Consider the following 19,264-nt stretch of genomic DNA (forward strand, 5'->3'; position numbering starts at 1 on the left):
TGGGCAGGGCTCTGTGTGGTTGGCATGAAGGCAATGAAAAAAGAGAGAGAAAACAGGTCCCTTACTTCTCAGATCTGGAAAGGATCTTCGGAGAAGAAAGAAGTTAGCGTATGAATAATTTAGTACCAGACAAGATGTGGCAAGAGCGCAAACTGCCAAGAGCCATGGGTCCTCGGAGCAGGACACATGTGCCCTGGGGGGCAGCAGCGCTGGACAGGGCCCTAAAAGCTAAGCGAGAGGCTAACAGGTCTGTGGATTGCGTCGGGGTGGGGAAGCAGGGGAGGCACTTTAGGCCTTGGTGGGAGGAAAGGTGCAGAGTGAGAGGCGAGCCAGGGTATGCACGGGAAATCACAATTCTTTAATTGCAGCATAAAACATGGAAGGAGTGGGAGGATAAGCCTGGAAAAGTGGTCTGGGGTCAAGGCTGACAGCAGACACGAGCAGTGAGTGGTGTTCAGGATGGTTTGGGGTGGGACTTGACAGGACATGGTCCGTGGTCCACTGGCAAGAGTAACACCCAGAGTCCACCGGCCTGACGGCGTCTAACACTAACAAACATCTTGAAATCTTAAAAACGTTAGTTAGCACATGTTTCTTAAGAGACAAAATTTATAAGGATATTTAATTTAAAAGGTTATTTATGGCCAAGGGATACTTGTTTATTTTTTGTTATGCCCTTACTCATAACATGAACATTTACTAAGTTAACAGAAAAAAGAGCTTATACTGTTATAACTACTCATGAATTTACTGTTTGTTTTTTTGTTTTTTCCTTTAGAATAACTTTTCAGTGGCAACAGTAACCAAGGAAATATAAATCCAACAGCCTAGAATTACAACTACTTGAAGAGATTCATGACTTCAATGTACTGCTACATTTACTGTTTTATTCTGGACACTTCCCTGTTTCTGAATTCCTCCATAAATGTCAGAAGTGAAAAGCAGAAAGCCTGCACTAAGCTTGGTGAGACCTTTAAAATTCAATACAGCATGTTTTGCAAATTAAAAAAAAAATCTTTCTCTTTATACTCTTTACCCTCCCTTATATCAGGGTATATTTTGTGGATATTATTTCCAACATATTAAAGCAAACATGATGAAACTGCTTTTATTTACTGCAGAGAGAATGGCAGGTATAAACTAGTTAGTTGCCTAAGTGCTATAGTGACCACTTATTAAACACCAGCTCTCCGAATACGGCAAAGGAAATTGCACTCTTATTAAAAAGAATTAAACTATTTGTAAAACTGAAATTGAATATTTTAATCCTTACGAAATAATTTCTCGACAGATTTTTTTTCCCTCCTCCAACTGACCACACGATTGGAACGGATAAACAGATTTGCCAGTTGTTTATTGCTTCTAGACTCCGTAGCAATATTTCACTAAAAACAACAACAGAAACATCTCCTCCTTCTCATTCCATGGTCTTTGGCAATCAGAGACACAGTAGTTGACATCTGTGAACATTTTCTGATTACTCATTAACTGGGGGTATATAAGTAAAAGAGTTTTAAAAAAGGGAGAAAAGTCAAATAGCTCTTGCTGACTTTAAAAGAGCAATGACAAAGATGTGAAAATTGCAAAGTACTTAGAGGTTTAACCTAAGATTTGTTTATATCTTTGATTTTTAGCAAACATCGTCCTGATAAAAATGAGTTTGCACAGATCAGGAACATGTTGGCATTCTCTTAAACATAGCTTGAAACCACAGAGCTCAAGCATAAAACAGCTCTGACAAAGATAGCCAGTCAAGCATAAAAATGGGAGTTGGTTGTGTCAGAATAGATTAACAGGCTGAAGGCTGTCTGCTAAACACAGTTGTCTTATACCATCAGTGAAGGCGATCATTACCACTAAAAGTTATTTTCCTGATATATTACTTGAAACTTCCATCATAATATATTTTAAATGCTCCTTATTTCTGAATGATTACATCATTTTCTTATCTGCAGTGTCCTTCTTGGATAACCACAAACTTGAAAGCGGTCCAAAATCTTGCTCATGGTTTCCTACAAACATAGGGAAACTTACTTATCAAACTGTCTATTTGGAGTTAGAAGAATGTGTTTGGGCTTTACTTTTACTTCCTTTATTAAATATAGATCACCATCTCTAAAATGTAAACATCCAGCGGCATTCCCTCGTACTGACAGGAATCCCGAGGTAGAAGACAGGCCTGAGGATTAACATGTCACTCACTCAGAAGGATGCCCCAGATGCTTGGCTCAGCTATGGCCAAGGAAGTAGCATTATCAAATGCCTCATGACTTTACAGTTATACTCTATTATTCCTGCTCAACAATGCTTCCAAAAGATCATCCGAGAAATCTGGCAAGCCACTGAAATGGCACTTGTAAACTGAATCAATTAAAAGCAATCCACAGTGTCCGGTGGGTATGTATCTGACCGTGAAATACTGGGTAAAGAATTTACGTGCAATTTTATTCCAAACTAGATTTACATCATTTGCAGGTTATTTCTCAGAAGTACCAGATACAGCCCAGAAACAAGACAACAGAGTATTTCTAAACTATCATTTCAAATTTCCACCGTCAAGGGTGGGAGGAGGAAGGAATAGTAACGGGAAGACTTGTCAGCGATTAGCCATCCATAAAAATGCTCCCCCCACCCCGCCCCGCGCTCCTCCTTCCGATCACAATGCTGGCGTCAGTTAGTCTCCTGTATCTGTTCCCCACCTCGCTCCCCTCCCCTCTGCGGAGAGCTGGCACCGAATGGCAGACGAAGGAAAAGACAAACACCCCAGCTCCCAACACAATCCAAGCGCTAGCCCAGAAACACTGGGACAATATTCCTAACTTTTTTTTCTCACTTCGCGTGCCTCAAAGGTAAGCAAAGTAAAAAAGCCAATGAAATAGAAGGCCAGGGAGGCCAGCTGAGTCACAATTAATACCCCCAGCCCGATTACTCCACTGTCCTCCCCACCACCTCCGGCCACAGCAAACGGTTACTCAGCTGCAAGTCTGGGTCTCCACGTCGCCCGTCCTCCGTGCTCGGCCCCCGCGCGCTGCGCAGCCCGGGGACGGACAGAGAGCGCGCAACGCTGCCCACGCCCCGAGGCCACAGCCCCGCACCGCCCGCACCCCCGCCGCGGGACAAGCATCCTCCGACAGATCCCAGGTGCGGGCTGCCCGGGCCACTGCAGCCACGAGGAAGGCGCTTTGCCACCTCCCCAGAGCGGTCCCCTGCGGCCCCTCGCCCACCCTGCCCCACCCCAAACAGGCTCCACCAAGAAGTACTGAGGTGGAGAGTACAAAGAGCCAAGCCACACACCGAAGAGCCTCCAAGACGTCCCTTGTGGAAGAAAAACTTAGCCGCACACGCATCCACACACGCTCGCGCCCAGCACGCGCCGGGGAGGGCATCTCTTACCTGTCCCCGCGATGCCACTCATCCCTGCCCCCGCCCCAGGTCTGGCCGCCCCCCCGCCCCCGCCGAGGGTCCCCCGGCCGCCCGCTCCGAGAGCCGCGCACTCACTGCCTGGCTGCGCGCGCCCAGCGCCTGCAGGGCCCCGCGGCGGCGGCGGCGGCGGCGGCGGCGGCGGGGACCGAGACAGCGGCTGCAGCGGCAGCGGCGGCGGCGGCGGCGGCGGCGGCCCCAGCCGGCGTCAGTCAGACTGGAGCCGCGAAGCCTCATCGCCCGTATTAGTGCGCCGACCTGGAAAGCCGCCAGGAGCCCTGCTCGCGGGCCCGCCCCCGCCCGCCCGCCGCTGCCGCGCGCCCTGGCCGCTCCCAGAGCCGCCGAGGAGAGCGCGCGCCGCCCGCCCCGCGGCCACGTGCACCGGGAGGCCCGCGCGGCGGGGGCGCCCAGCCCCGGCTGCGTCCGCGTGCTCCTGAGAGACCCCGGGCTCTCCTCCGTCCGCGATCGAGCCCCCTCGGTGCGGAGGTTCCTCCCAGCGCGGGGCGCCTCGCGGGGCTCCCCCGCCTCCCTGAGCCTTCCCGCCTCCACCTGGAGAGCCGGAGGCCCGAGGAAGGCTGCTACCAGAACCACAGACACAGGACCAACAAATCGGTTTGGAACCCTCCCCCTCCCCCGCCGCGGCTTTCTGACAGGTTTCTGGGCCCTGAGGGTTGCTGTTTACTTGCTGTTTGTTTCTTACTTGCTTTGCAGAGTAAAGGAGATCTTTACACCCACCGACAGCGCCGGAGTAACTGGTCTGCAGGGGCACAGGCAGAAGAGAATCTCCTCACTGAGTGGTGAGTGGTGGTTAAAACTAGTCACATAATTTCGTGGATTGTCATTTCCTTACCCCTATTTATTTGCTCAACAGCCTAGCATATAATATATACTGTTATCTAATCTAATAAAGAAACAAATTTACGGGCACTGAGCAACGTTAATGGCCAACCTTCCTTGCTCACGGCCTTTTGAGATTAATGTGGACTCCTTTAACCCACTCAGAAATCGCGTGGGCCTTCCATCAACATACTGATGGCCTTTGAGTCCACAGCAGGCAGCATTTCTTCATAGAAAAGGCATTTACTGCAGAGATGAAAATAGAATAAAGCCACACGGGAGAGTATTCACTTTGGTCCTGTATGTAGAGGAATCAGTCCTGCAAAAGGCCTAGATACCGCTGAAATGCAAGGCCATGAATTTAAGTGCTTTTTCGTCCTCAGAGCCCTGCACTTTCTTCCTGTGGTTGATGCCACGTTCGTATTATCATACTGTTGCTGAGCAGTGAATGACCATGTTTAAAACAGTATTTGTGAAAAACAAAACAAAACAAAACAAAACAACCCCCAGCATTTGTGGTAGAACTTTAAACTCAAATTTAAATCACCTTTCTACACCTGGCCCATTTTCCTCTGCTCCAGGCTAGGTGTTAAGTTTGGGATTGCTCTGGGTGTGAAACTCCAGGAAACCTTCGGACTGCTAAGAACTACAGATTGTGCTGGCTGTGCATTTTATTGCAGGTAAACTAATTCGGTTCTCAAAATTGATACCATGTGGTTTACTTTTTTTTTTTTTTTAATGTTATTAAGAAAAGGAATGACCCAGCCGCTGCTTCCTTTGCTTACGTGCATTACACAATGCAGAGGACACAACAGAGTAAGAAATTATAACTTCTCAGTGCTGGCTTGGGCTTCTGACACAGACTTTTTTCAAGTTCACAGAATTCTCTGGGCTTCTGGCAGGACTTGGATTTGCAGATTCATTAAGTGTATGCAGTCTGCTTTATCTGTACACCCCCATCTACATACCAGGAAATTCTGGCATTTAGAAGTCAGCCTGTCATTTATACAATACCTCACTTATCCCTCAAAGGTAGTGTAGAAGGTTAATCCTTTATACCCAAGAACAATAAGATCTGGTGAGTCTGAAGATGGAGAAAATGCCTGCTCTGGGAAGGAAGGCTCAGTGTTGACACTCCATTTTTCAGAAGCTGAAAATCCTTGCAATAGGAAATCCACACTCTGCTTTATTTTTCCCCTCTTGATTTCTTGATTGGCTGCAATTTTATTCTTGTTTGAACTTCCACCAAAAAACTACATAATGGGAATCACATGAGAGGTGAGACAGTCACAGGGTGTGATTTGGTGGAAACGCCAGTAAAATTTTGGTTCAAGACCTGAAAACCACAGCAAAACAAGGTCCATCTTTTCTGAATTATAAGAACTTGGCAGAATGTGAGCTTCTGCAGTCCATGAAGCAGTGGTAGGAAAGGCATCCTCTTTACCCATGAGAGGGTCAATTCTTTTCACTTGTCACATGCTCAACATAAGGACACGGTTGTGACAAAATCTGTAGTAATCCACAGATGGGAAGATTCTTCTTTGTGCAACTGTTCTACCTTATTTTTGATCCAGTGTGATAATGGTTCCACTCAGAGCCACTGGAATTGCTGCCTACACACCTCTCCCACTTCTGGTCTCCTTTCTACCTTTCATCTGTAATTCTGTCTCAGCTCTGCACTTTTTCTGTCCCCTCCCCAACCCCAAACTTTCCTTTAAGAGCCATCGTTCATTCCATAACCAGTATTGAATGCTTTCCTAAGTAGCAGGTGTCTGGACCAACTGTATCAACACAGAGCCCTCAGTCACCTGGGTGTCACTAGGAGAGACACACAGACCATTGGTTCTCATACAACTTCATGTGTCACTAGGGCTGGGGGCACAGAAGGTGTCAGGGAGGTCTCCATGGAGGTGTAATTCAGCTACAGTTCGAGACGTGAGTATGAATGGCTACCACCCAGATAGCCAAAGGAACTGCCCGCCTCCGCCAACTGTCCACCACCTCGGTGGGTGTAGCTCTGTGGGTGCTGACCCTGAGGCTCCGTTTCATCCAGCCCCCTTGGCCAGACGTGCGGATGCAGGCACAGTCTGCATGATCATAAAGAGCCCAGAATGCCAACTATGTGCAGAATTCCTTGAGGTTTTGAGTATGAAAAATCTCAGTTTTTCTAGAGAACTGTCAAACTACTTGGATAAATAAGAAAAATAATGTTAGAAGGACGGACGTCACCGAATGCATGCCCTGGGTTTGTGACAAGGGAGTGCTAGAGCCTCTTGGTTTAGTGGCAGAGTGACAGCTCTGTCTCTTGTAGTGAGAGTCCTGCTGCCAGGACTAGGCCCTGCTTGACGCACGGCATCTTGTTTCACACTCACGACATTTTGGGATGAGAATTCCTATCTGCGCTTCAGTTAGGGAACATGGGAGGCATAACAAAATGTCCCCAGGTGTCCAGCTCAGAATTCAAACTCCAGTCGTCCTGACTCCAAAGCCCAGGCGTTTAACCATTACACCTCACTGCCTTCCTGGAACTTGAAGTTGAATTGCAAAGTGTTTGAGCAGAGTGTGACATGGGTAGTGACACTGAAGAAGAAAAATCTACAGCCTGTAAAGTGGAAGTGGGTGGTGGAGAAAAGTTTTAAGAGACAAGAGGTAGGGGACCAATTAGGAAGCCCCTGCAACCATCTAGGCATGAGGTGAACATTGTCTGGAGAGGACAGTGTGTGATTATAGAAAAGGTGGGAGGTGATGCATTTTATAAACACTGTGAAGGGAAAAAGATCAATAGAATTTGGTTAAAAAAAAACAACTGGAGGAATCAAGAATCAAAGAAGGGAGAAAAACAATGGGGTTGCGAACAGTGCTGGCGACCATGCAGGGACTGTCAGTCACCAGGAGAGATAGAATGATGAAGTTTGGGGACTGGAGAGCAATGTCCCTTCTAAAGGGATCTTCTGGTATGCAGCTCCAGAAGTTGTTGCCATGTGAGAATGGGGCTGGAGTTTCAAGGGATAAAAAATATCCAGATTTTTATGGAAAAATCTTAGAATTAAAGATTTTTGCTAAGAATTTTTTTTTTAAAGCCAAGCCAAAGAAAACATTTGTGAGTGAAATTTGACTAGCAGTTTGCATCCTCTTGAGTTTTGCCCTCTCTCCAGTCCATTTGAGTCTCTTTTTTTCTATAAGAGAGAAACAGTAACTCAGATCATTACTTAAATCAAGTCAGAGGTTACTTAACTCAGGGAAGCAAAACTCTTCCCCAAATCCATGTAATATTTGTCCTTTCTCCCACTGTCAAACTTCTCAGTGCGTGGTTTTTATCTGACTTCTCTTCCTTGTAACCCACAGCTTCTTAATTTCCCCCAATCTGGCTTTTGCCTTCCATCGTCACTGTTAGATTTCAGTGCTGTTCTAACATTCTCAGAGGTCACTGTGACCTTTCAATTAATAATTCAGTGACTTTTTTTGATCCTCATTTTTTAAAAAGTTTTGAAATACGTCTTTATTATTTTAGTTAACTTTAGGTTACTTTTGGAATTAATTAAATCCATCCATTCATTCAAACTGTTGCTTGGTAGCATGCTATTTAGCGATTAGATGAGACTGACTTTTTTTAAATCATCTTAAGTCATTTTTAAATGTACAGTTCAGACGCGGTAAATATATTCACATTGTTGTACAACATATCTCTAGAACTTTTTCATTTTGGAAAACTGAAACTCCGTAACCACTAAACAGTAATTACCCCTCCACTTTCCCCCTCAGCTCTTGGCAACCACTTTTCCACTTTCTATTTCTATGATTCTGACTGTTTTAGATACTTTACATGAGTGATGTCATTCTGTATATGTCTTTCTGTGACTGCCTCATTTCATTTAGCGTAACGTCCTCTCGGTTCATCTATGTTGTACCATGTGGCAAGGTTTCCTTCCTTATTAATGCTCCGTAGTATTCCATTGTATGTATGGACCACATTTTCTTTATCCATCCATCATTCAGTGGACATTTGGGTTGCTTCCACCTCTTGGTTATTGGGAATAGTGCTGCAGTGAACATGAGTGTGCAAATATCTCTTTGAGATCCTGCTTTGAATTCCTTTGGGTGTGTACCCAGGAGTAGGACTGCTGGGTCACACAGTAGTTCTGTTTTCCGGTCTTTAAGGAACGTCAATATTGTTTTCCCTACGGCTGCACCATTTTCTGTTCCCACCGGAATGTGAAGTGCACAAGGGTTTCAGTTTTTCTGCGTCCTGGCCAACACTTGTTATTTTCTGTTCTTTTGATAGTGGCCATCCATTCAGTGGGTGTGAGTTGATATCTCACTGTGGTTTGGGTTTGCACTGCTCTTACTGTTAGTGATGTTGAACATCTTTTCATATGCTTGTTGGCTTTTTGTGTATCTTCTTTGGAGAACTGTTTATTCATATCCTTTGCCCAGTTTTTAATCTGGTTATTTGCTTTTCTTGTTGAGTTGTAGGAGTTCCTTGTAGATTATAGAGAATAACCCCTTATTAGGTATGTGATTTGCAAGTATTTTCTCCCATTCCGCAGGTTGCCCTTGTACGCTGTTGTTTCCTTTGATGCATAGAAGTTTTTAAGTTTGATGCTGTCCCATTTGCCTGTTTTTGTCTTTGTTGCCCATATTTTTGGTGACATATTTGATCCTCATTCTTTGATGCCTCTGCTGCTTTTAAGAAACCCACAGGTTTTGAACAAATTAACTAAATAAGTGAACAAATGCAACACATAAAAAGAAGAGAACAGGTAACGTCTAATTCAAATTTCACCTGAGCTCCACCATATTAGGCTTTTCCTTCACTTCCTTGTCTCATTGACACCTACTTTTCCTACAGATCTCAGCTCAAGTGTCACATCCTAGAGAAGCCTTCTTGGTCCTCTCTGACTTGGTTAGAGCCTGTCTCTCATTCATAACCAACACTGTTCCAAACTGACTTATATTTAATTACTTGATTAATGTCTGTCTCCTTGAATTAACTGAAATCTGTAAGAGAATGAGAGGTGTGCCTGATGTTGTCCTTGTTTACTCCTAACACCTAAAACAGTGCCTGGTGTACAGCAGACGCTCATCAAATACTTGTTAAATGTATGAAGATGACTTAGGAGAAGAGAATAGAGGAACAGATCCTGACCTAGGATCAGTAGCAGGCTTTTGGTATCCCCAGGGCTTAGCAGTGTGAAGCTAGGCATTCAGTATGTACTTACTGAGAGAATGATGGAATGAATGAATGATCTGTAAGATATATTTTCTTCTTTAATTTTTTGGAGGTGCTGGGGGTTGAACCCAGGACCTCCTTGCATGGCTTTACCACTTGAACTATAACTTCCCCACCAGGGACTGTCTACTTTTGATGCAGCACTGAAAGCAGGTTTCCCCGACTCCCACGCTGCCACTGATTATTGCTGGAGCCTTTTCCCTACTCTGTCGGATCCTCCCTGGTGGGGAGGAAGTTGCCTACAGCCTCCACGGAGGCTGCAGGGAAGTTTAAGCTCACTGCTGATTTGTGTGAGTTTTCACTGGGATTCCTAGAGGCCACAGGGAAAAGTATTTCCCTGGTGAAAAGTTTCCACTTGGAACATGAAAAACAATTTCTCCGCAGAAATGGTGCTGCAAAGCGTGGTTAGGTGTTACTGCAGGCTGGTACAGAGTAGCTCATGTGTTACAGGGACACTTTGCAGGCTGCTCTTCCTGATACTATTTTCATGGGAAAAAGCCTTTGGGTTCCAAACAACTGGTTTATAAACTGGCTTGGATGAAACCCACTAGTAAGCTGAAGATGGGCTGCGCACTTCCAGGCGTGTATGGCCACGTGGTTCTACAGGTGAGACTTACAGGTATCAGGCCCTTAAAATGTGGAGTTCTCAGAGGGCAGGGATCTGTTTTGCTTGCACATGTAGAACACTCTGTCACTATATCAAGTGATCTTGGGACGAGTGTCAAATAAAGAAAATATAGCAAAATACAGCATACAGAGAGAGAACCCTGGGAATAATTTGAGTAAGAAATGGTTTCTGTTTTCAAGGAGCTTACTGTCCAATGCAGATGTGATAGTATCACTGTTGAAACTCCTGGAGAGGAGTCATTTTTAGCATATTTACTTTTCTACATCTTGTCTCTAAAATGTTGTATTTAATGTACTTCTGACACTTTCTATTTACATATCCCAGTTATCAGACCTTGAAAAACTGAAGTATCGCAGTCACTGAAGAGTGTAGGCCCTGGATCTGGACCAGGTGGGCTAGAATCTCAACTCCACCGTTTCCGAGCTGTGTGACCTTGGGCAGGTAACCCCTTTGTGCCTCGGTCTCCTCTTCTGCTGTAAGTTAGGAGAGGCATTAGAATAGTGGTAGGCACATGGGTAACACTCAATAAATGTTAATGTTATCATTTCTACTTTCTCTAAAACATCAGAAACAATCTAATTCTGATTTTTAGGGGTTCACTGTTTTATAATTGCTACTTGATTAGTCTTTAGTTTCTCAAAAACAGGCTTCTGATGTTATTAAGTAAATACATTTATTCGTATTATAAACTTTCTCTTTTCAATAAAGAATTTGCAATTTTTATTAACATAAACTCAAGAGGGAAGGGTTGCCAGCAGAGAAGAGTATACATAAAATTAGGAGGGAGATAAATAAGACTACAAGAAAGTGGATACCTTTGTGAACAAGCCTGTATCCTTCCTTTAATATATAATTTCCTAGAATTTTACAGAATGTCAAGTGGGCTTAATATTGATAAATTTGTGTATATTTAAACATTTGCTAACTTTATTTTTAAATCCCTGAACATTGTTACATGATTGTGGTTTATATTTCAGTTTGCAAGAATTATATAGGCACTTGAGAGTAAGAATAATTGCTTCTGTCTTCTGTTTAAAAAGTATATTTCTCAGAATCATAATGATAATTAATCTAAATACACAAAATGGCTAAAGCAAAAAAAAAATCTGACTTTTGTTACAAAAACACCTTAAAATTTTTTTTGTCCAAAAAGAGGTATAAAAGTTTTTACTTCTGGCAGTAAATTCTTTAAAATTATCAAAAGGCAGACAATGGCATTGATTTATTCCAGCTTTATTTAAAATTTTAATTTAAAATGAAATAATGTGAAATAATGTGACACTGATGCGTAAGAATACAATCAAAGATGGCAAATAACCTAATTCACTTTCCTGGTTTGTTCAAGCCTCCAGGCACCAGTCAAGTATCGAAGTCGTATAAAAAGTAGGTCCTTGCCCATCTGTAGCCAGCTCCAGAATGGAACTAATTTAGAACCTGTGATTTAAAAATAATTAAAAATAAATATGTTTTCAGGAGAAAACGTAACGGTTTAAAACTGTATTGTAGACATCGGTTTACATGACCTTTGTGAGCTTCTAGTCACCTTAATTTATGTTATTTATCTTATGTATGTGTGTCTGTTAAACATTTAATTCCATGTGCACATTTAAAAATGATTTTGGGGGGAGCAAATCTTCATGTTTCACGTACTGCCTTTCAGTCTTACGTACTATGATCAGGTACACCCCTGTATATAATACAAGTAAAATACAAGCAGAATAGATTAATAATCTGAAACAAGAAGGCCAAGACAAAAACCAGCTTTTATTCTAATTCTACCAAAGACTCTCAATCAGAGAAAATAAATACATTTAGCTAGGCCATCTTCTTGTCCAGTGGTTGTCAAATGGCAACATGCCAAGCAAGCCCAGTGGACGACGCAACATCTACCTCCCTGAACATGTTTTAAGATCTTACCTTCTTTGATTTTACCCCTGGAAATTGTTTTTTTCAGTCAGTCGGGAGTGGAGCCTCCCTAACCACTGGTCAGGTAACTGGGGTGCTGGCTGGTAAAGTGACACAGTCAAGGCCACAGGACTAATCACTGGCAGTTTCCAGATTTCAGCCCAAATGCTCTAGCTTCTTTCTCTTTTTCTTTCTCTTCCCCCCAGCTTTACTGAGGTATAAGTCACAAATAAAACTGAAATATCTTTAAAGTGTACGATGTAATGACTTGATAAATGTATACACTGTGAAATGATTACCACAATCAAGTTAACACATCCACCTTACTTTTATTTAAATCATGGACAAAAGAATTAAACATCTTCAAAGCCAAAGTGAGTGGTTTCTCTAAAAACAAAAAAACAAAACACCCTGAAGTGAAATGAAACTTGGGAAGATCTACATTGTGAGTTTTGGATAGCCCCACTCTCGGGAGGTACACGGCTGAGGGGGCTGGGGGTGATGGACACAAACTGCTCTCTGAGTGCCAGCTAAGGAAATGTAATACTCAACAATCTGAGAGATGCAAATGAGAAAATGATAGAAAATGAAACATATTTTGACTTTTCCCCACTTCAACTTCCCATAGAGTCTCCGCTGGGCAGAGATCAACACAGACAGATCAATGGAGTGATCATGATGCGTCTGAGCAATCCTTTCACCCACCTCCCAGGCCCCTTTGATCGAGGCTGCTACTGTGGAGATTAAATTTCTGTAAACTTAATATGATTCAGCAAGACTCCAAGAGCCTGAATTTGTTCTGGACTATGTAGTCTCATTCTTAACCTTTTTCTGTCCGTAAACATTTGAGGTTGCTTACTGCAGGAAAAGAAGTGACTTTGAAAAAGCCTCCAGCGAACCACTGCCACGCTGTGAATTAATTTAGGAGCATTCTAAGGCAAGCAACAGAGAAAACCAGAATATATTTTAAATTCTACACAGCGAGAGCTATCTAAGCTTTTCTGAATGGACATTAGATAATTTCACATTGCTAGAGATCTTAGACAGCTTTACATTTTTGGATATATGTACAGATGCCAGTTAAAAACTGGCTGTGAATGGACTGTGGACATTTGGAGTAAAAACTATAGTTTCTTATTTAGTTTTGCATAGTGGTTTGTAGGTACTCAATTAATATTCATGGAGTAATGAAATAATACTAAAAAAATGCTACTGCAAACAGTAAAGTTTATCTCAAGACTATCAACCTTGCTTGTAACCTGCAATCACCACGATCTTGTCTACTGTACAAGTTTTACTGAATTCCCCGTGCAAGCTAGGAGGCCTGCTGAAGACCCTAAGAAGAGACTAAAGCCATACAGAAGGCAGCCAGGTGGAGGGTGGCGGGGCTTAGAGGCAGTACTCTCTACAGACTGCTTCTCGGAGTCAGGATAACTGAGCAGGCCCTGATGGGGGCAGGGGAAACATTAAAGGCAGCCGACTTTATTGGACAACTGTATTGTGTGACGTCCTCCCCCACTTGAGATCAGCCGTAACATGAACAATAGACCCACCTTCAATTTCCGTCCAGTTGACAGCAATTTCTGCTATTGGAATTTTAAAGAACTGTGCTATGTAAAGCAGTTCTACATCAAATGCCCTGGAATAGAAAATACATTGATACCTATTTTTAAAAAGACAAATAGAGTGTAATTAAATCTCTCCCTTGGCATGTTCTACAGAAGCTTACATGGCAGATATAAAAGCTTGTATTGTAAAAGTGAAGGTCAGATAAACATCAGGTCAAATAAAAGCTAAGTAGTTCAGTAGCTTCAAGGCAAGTAAGATAATTTAGCATGCCACTGCATAACATTTCAATGAGAAATACGCTGTTTCAATCACAACTCAGAAACTCTGAGAGGTAAAAATGGCCACTTGGGCTCCAAGAGAAAATTTAATCCTGGAAATTTTCAAGATTGATGGTTTTCAAATCCCAGCCTTAACTAGCCCCAGATAAAGAACTGACAGCATTTTCAGCTGATTCAGAGAGCTCATAAAACAGAACTCTGAGAAGCTCTAGGAAAGACGGTCTCAATCCCTTTAGAGTTCCTTGATTACGTTCTCCTACCATGAAAGCGTCAAGGTTTCCTTTTTCAATACAGGGCCCCTGTGGCCTGTCTTCCCCTCTTCCCTTCCCAGTGCTGTACTGGATGGCACAGTGCCAGCAGCTGCGGAAGTGGGAAGCCAGTCCAGACTAGTCTGAAATGCCCTTTGGGTATAACTGAACACATACATAGGAATTAGATGTATTGTCTCACTCTGACGTACACTGTTGAAATCATCTCTAGTCTGAATTCCAGTTCAGCCTTCCTTCTACCTGTGAAAGGTTCCTTCTTAAAGCTCCTCTTCAGTCAGCCCCTGGGTTTAGGTCGAAACTGCTTTCCTTAACACTTTTGAATCCTGTCTCCGAGAGCACTGAAGGCTTCCACTGCTTTGCTTTCATCCTTAGGTCATTAACCCCCAACTTTCCGGACTGCATGGAACACACTTCAAACTTCCAGGGATTGGTTTCCAAATAATAGCACGGACAAGGAGATGCCTAAGATCTACTTCTATGTAATTACCTGATCCCAGATAATCTGAATTGGGGAGTTTTGTTTTCTTGGCCACAATATTACCACCATCCATTATGCAACTAGTTCAAATCCCAAGTGTTTGGATAATTCAGTATGAAAACTATTTTTTAAAACACTTAATGCTGTTTCTTATCCTAATAAAATATTTACTTAAGATGATAAAACCATCTACAAAAGTGTTCTTTGTGTTTCTAAAAGGACTATGTAAAACTTCCGTTAAGCAGAATTGTGACACTCATGAAAGGAAATAATTCAAATATTAAGCCTGGTACTTAACCCTTAAAACTCTCCTTTAACACAAAAACAAAAAATTACTTAATGGGCTGCTGAGTTAGTTCTAATGATGTTTAATACTCTTACCTAGATTAAGTATTTTTCTGAGGAAATTGGTACAGACTTATCAAAAACACCAAATGTAAGAATGATGAATGAAAAGGAGTGGGAGAAAAAAACATTGATTAACTGAAATTAGTTTATATTAAAAAAAAAAACTGAATGGGCTATTCATTCCTAAACTATTGTTTTTATTGTATCTTCTCCTTAAACATGTTAGAAGACATGAGATGTTTATCAAAACAAAACACAGCAGTTCACAGCACCATATTATAAATAAGAAACCAATCCATTACCGAAGCAAACTTTATAATTAAAATACCAGGTACTTCTGTATGGAACCTCATGCTAATAAAGAGGAGCAGCATAAGGGTTATTCTCCAACTAAGTTGACTCTTTGGGTTCCTGCAAAAGTGGGAGGGCAGAGCCACCGTGTTTTCTTTACTCACTTCCTGATACAGCTGTTGCCTCGCAAACAGATACATTTCTGAAGAACGAAGGGTGTGCTGAGACTGTGAAACACGGCAGACACACGCATGCTGTACTGCTCCCTCCTGATGTCCCACTAACATTAAAACGATGGGATAAACATACAAGACCAGAAAGAAGAGGGACGATAGTAATAAAAAAAACTTGAAAGCTGGAAGGCAGCTGGACAGGTGGTGACTAGGGAAAGTGGACAGTGACAGTGGGAGATGCCCGAGCAGGCTAATGGGCACCACGGGGTCCCCCAGAGGCTCAGGCATCAGGGCCCTCAAGTGACTCTGTAAGCAGGGGTGCAGGTGGGCTGCAAACCAGAGGACCCACTGCAAATCTGTCTGAGATTCTCCTTTCTTCCAGTTAGCTCTGTGAATGCTGGCAAGGCTCATGTCTGCTGGGCAGGAGACTGAAGGATCCCTCTTTAGTGAGAATGACCAGCCCAAAACATAATGACAGCTGGGAGTTACCCACACAAAACAGCCCCGCCAGTTTAATCTGCAGTGAAGTCCACCAGTGGGTCAGAGTTCTCTGACCCTGATGAGCTTTTTGGTGCCATGGTAAAAGATACTGGAGGATAAACTTTAATGATAAAAACAAACATAAAGAAAAAAATTGGAGCAACAGAAACAATACAAGGAAAGAAGAAATGTCAAAGTTTTAAACAAGACATTAAGAGAAGTAGTGGAAGATCCTGTAGGCATGAAACAAGAACAGATTTAGGAAAATGAATACTGGAATACGAGAGTTGTCAGAAGCTGAAATTTGGATAGCAGAAATAAAAATTCAAAAGGAGGGTTGGATGATAAAGTTGAGGAAATCTCAAAAGAAGAGAAACAGGGATGATGAAGTCATGGAATCAGCAGGGAGGTTCTACATCTGTTTTGTAAGAGAAGAGAGAGAGTAGATGTCACAGAAATGACTAAAGGACATTTCTCAGAGCTCCAGGCCATGTTAGGTGTCCAGAGTTAGGGGGCCTACCGAGTACTCAACAGACGCATGAAAAACAGCTACATTAAGTCTTTGAATCATGATCTTTCAAAACCTTCTGGAGAAAAAAGCTTCCAAAGCCGGGTGGAAACAACATGCCACAGACAAAGAACCAAGATTAGATTATCTACAGAACTGGACTTTTCCACAGAAACGCTGGGCGCCAAAGACAACAGAGCAGTGCTTTCCAAATCCGGAGGAGCTAGATCTCCAGCCTGTAATTCTTTCTGCAGCTGACTGTTAAATAGGCCTGAGGGCAGAAGGCAAACACGTCTTCACATGCAGGGTCTCGCAGTTCCTCACAGTCTTAGGGAGTTCAAGAAAGAATGTGCTCCACTAAAATGGGGTGTGAACCAAGGAGAACCAGACCCAGCACGGGGGCTGTGCAGGCCAGAAACCACTAGGAAGGTCAGAGGCGATGAGACATCCCCAAGGAGAAGATGGAACTGATGCCCCTGAGGGAGAGTGAGCCAGAGTAAGAGTCAGATCCGGCTAAGTAATGCCAGCAGAAAATTCCAGATAGTTATTATCTTTAAGAAAACAGAAAGTCCAACGAGAACGGTCCTGTAATCCTCTGGCATGCCATGGCTCAGATCTGAGCTCTCCTCACCCAGCAAGAACAATCAGCACTGATCTAAGCAAACCTTATCTTAAAACTCTATTAGGAGCTCAAGAGAACGACATACTTATCCACTGATTTCCTATTTTGGAAAGTAATATCTAAAACTGAAAAACTGAGAAAGCCATGCGGACCCACTCTTCTGAATATGAAAGCAAACGCCACAGACACACAGTAAAGAAACGAAAGTGACTATGGTGAGGGAGTAGGAACGGGGGGTGTGTGTGGAAGGAGATGGGGCAAAAGACAACATTTTCTTGTTGCCTGGTGGAATGACTTTAAATTATAAACATAACACACGGACTTTAAAAAGTTCATTGGAAAAAATATATATTTCAAAAAAACCCACCCACTTTAAAAATTACTCATAAATTAGGTCAAATTATACCTTAACATTAAATGGAAAAAATTTAGGTGAAGTACAATGTGGAAGATGGAGATTATATATATATATTTAACATTTAACATTACCCATGTTCAAGGGCTGTAATTCTGAATCAAAGGGATGCCTGTAATTTCAGCAATACTCCTTGATGTTTTCTAACACCTAATAACCCTACTTGCCTTGGATTTCCTGAAAGTTGTGGGAAAAATTTCAATGAATCTTTCAAGTAAGTCCTTTGGAAAAAAAAACCTAAGGTGACACTTACATGGAAATGAGCAGATGCACAAATTGGTTTCTAAAACTTACGTTGCATAAGAAAAAATAAATCTGCTCTTTAGTCTTTTTTTTAATTTAAGTGCAGGAACAGAGATGTTTAAATAAAAACAACAGAAGAAACATTTCCATGGTGAAGGGTACCTACTGTTAGTCAGGCTGATGATACATGCGTACGGGGTGTGTCTCCTTTATGGGCACAAGATAAATGTCAGTGGATCCCAAAGAGAGACATGAGAGGCTAAAATTTTAAGTCACGCTAATGCTGTGTCAATCAAATAGCACATAAATAACTAAAAAGCATGCACATGAACGTAAAATTTAAAGAAGAAAAAAATAAAAGCATGCTCTTTAACTTAAAAAAAAAACCCGTAAAACCCTAGAACTGTGCTGACAATACCATAGCTACTGGGCACTTGAAATGTGGCTAGTCTGAACTGAGATGTACTGTACTTTGAAGCCATAGTACAAAGAAAAGGATATAAAATAGCTCAGTATTTTTTCATACCGAGTGCATGCTGAAATGACTATGTTTATATTGCGTTAAATACAGTATTAAAATAAATTTCATCTTTCTTTTTACTTTTTAAATTGTGGCTACGAGAAAATTTACAATTACATATATGGCTTGCATTTTTGTCTCGTATTACATTTATATTGGACAATGCTGCTTTAGAACAACCCTGACAAGGAAACTTCATGCTTTTTAAGTTACTAACCCTAATTTTCAGCTATCAACGCTAACCCTAATGTTCACCATTTCTAAATCCTTCCTTTCAAACTACAAAAACCTAGTTCGTTGACTCTAGATCTGTTCATAATAGCTGATTAAAAAATATCTCATGCAGAGGGAGGGCTTTACTTCTAGAGTGGCCTCTTAAATTAGATTCTCTGATTTTGGAGTCCATTAACTATCAGTATATTATATTCTTCAACATAATAGAAACATGTATCTAAATCTGAAGACCAAATATACCTTACTTAAAAATTTTTAGTCTAGGAAAAAATATTTAAAAACATGTCTGATAATTTTAATTCTGAAAGTGTAGTTTCTTTAAAGTTATTTGGGAGGATTATATGACATCTGTTTCTAGAGAGAGAACTGATCTTTGCAAATAGATGCATGAAAGTCACAGATTATAAAAACATCTCCTGAAACTGTTATGCAGACTCCCACCACGAAGAGAATTCACACAGAACCAGGACCAACGCTAAGTATGTATTAATTCTTTCAGTAATATATACCGAGGACCCGCGACGTGCCAGGCACTCTCTTAGACAGCGGGATGTACTAGTAAGCAAAATCAGACAGGATTCTTGCTCTTGTGGAGAAACATTACAGATAAAGCACTACAGAGGTGGCAGGTGCTATGAGGAAAGGCTATGGTGCGACACAGCGTGTAACCGGGGGCGTGATCTCGTCTGGAGAGTGAGGCAGGTTGACGGAGGGACGGGCTGGGGAGAAGGGAAGAGTCCACACGTGGAGACTCAGGTGGGTGAGAGCATACAATGGATACTACACTGCCCATCTGTATCCCTTCAGGGCCCTGGG

The 19,264-nt window shown here is 42.3% G+C and overlaps 2 protein-coding genes and 1 long non-coding RNA gene across 4 annotated transcripts in view; 1 reads left to right on the forward strand and 2 right to left on the reverse strand.

The window, feature by feature from the left end:
• SMAD9 (SMAD family member 9) overlaps positions 1 to 3,632 on the reverse strand; it is a 52,565-nt gene extending 48,933 nt beyond the window's left edge. Inside the window, exon 1 of one of the 2 annotated variants that reach the window (XM_074378089.1) lies at positions 3,499 to 3,632. The gene's annotated coding sequence lies outside the window, so the exon portion shown is untranslated. Of the gene's footprint in view, positions 1 to 3,393 lie in introns of both variants that reach the window. The other variant, XM_074378090.1, reaches the window with a different exon arrangement.
• On the forward strand, positions 135 to 14,799 carry LOC105066200 (uncharacterized). The gene is made up of 6 exons (XR_835021.3): positions 135 to 247; positions 2,962 to 4,032; positions 4,132 to 4,217; positions 4,839 to 4,937; positions 10,440 to 10,556; positions 12,649 to 14,799. It is a non-coding gene; the product is annotated as an uncharacterized LOC105066200 (long non-coding RNA).
• ALG5 (ALG5 dolichyl-phosphate beta-glucosyltransferase) overlaps positions 11,333 to 19,264 on the reverse strand; it is a 36,221-nt gene continuing 28,289 nt past the window's right edge. The window contains exons 9-10 of the mRNA XM_010951484.3: positions 13,574 to 13,659; positions 11,333 to 11,549 (exon numbers count right to left, since the gene is read on the reverse strand). Coding sequence (XP_010949786.1) covers positions 11,434 to 11,549; positions 13,574 to 13,659 — 202 coding nt within the window. The 3' untranslated portion in view covers positions 11,333 to 11,433. The remainder of the gene's footprint in view (positions 11,550 to 13,573; positions 13,660 to 19,264) is intronic.

This window comes from Camelus bactrianus, chromosome 14 (genome assembly GCF_048773025.1).
Source record: "Camelus bactrianus isolate YW-2024 breed Bactrian camel chromosome 14, ASM4877302v1, whole genome shotgun sequence".
Lineage (NCBI taxonomy): Eukaryota > Metazoa > Chordata > Mammalia > Artiodactyla > Camelidae > Camelus > Camelus bactrianus.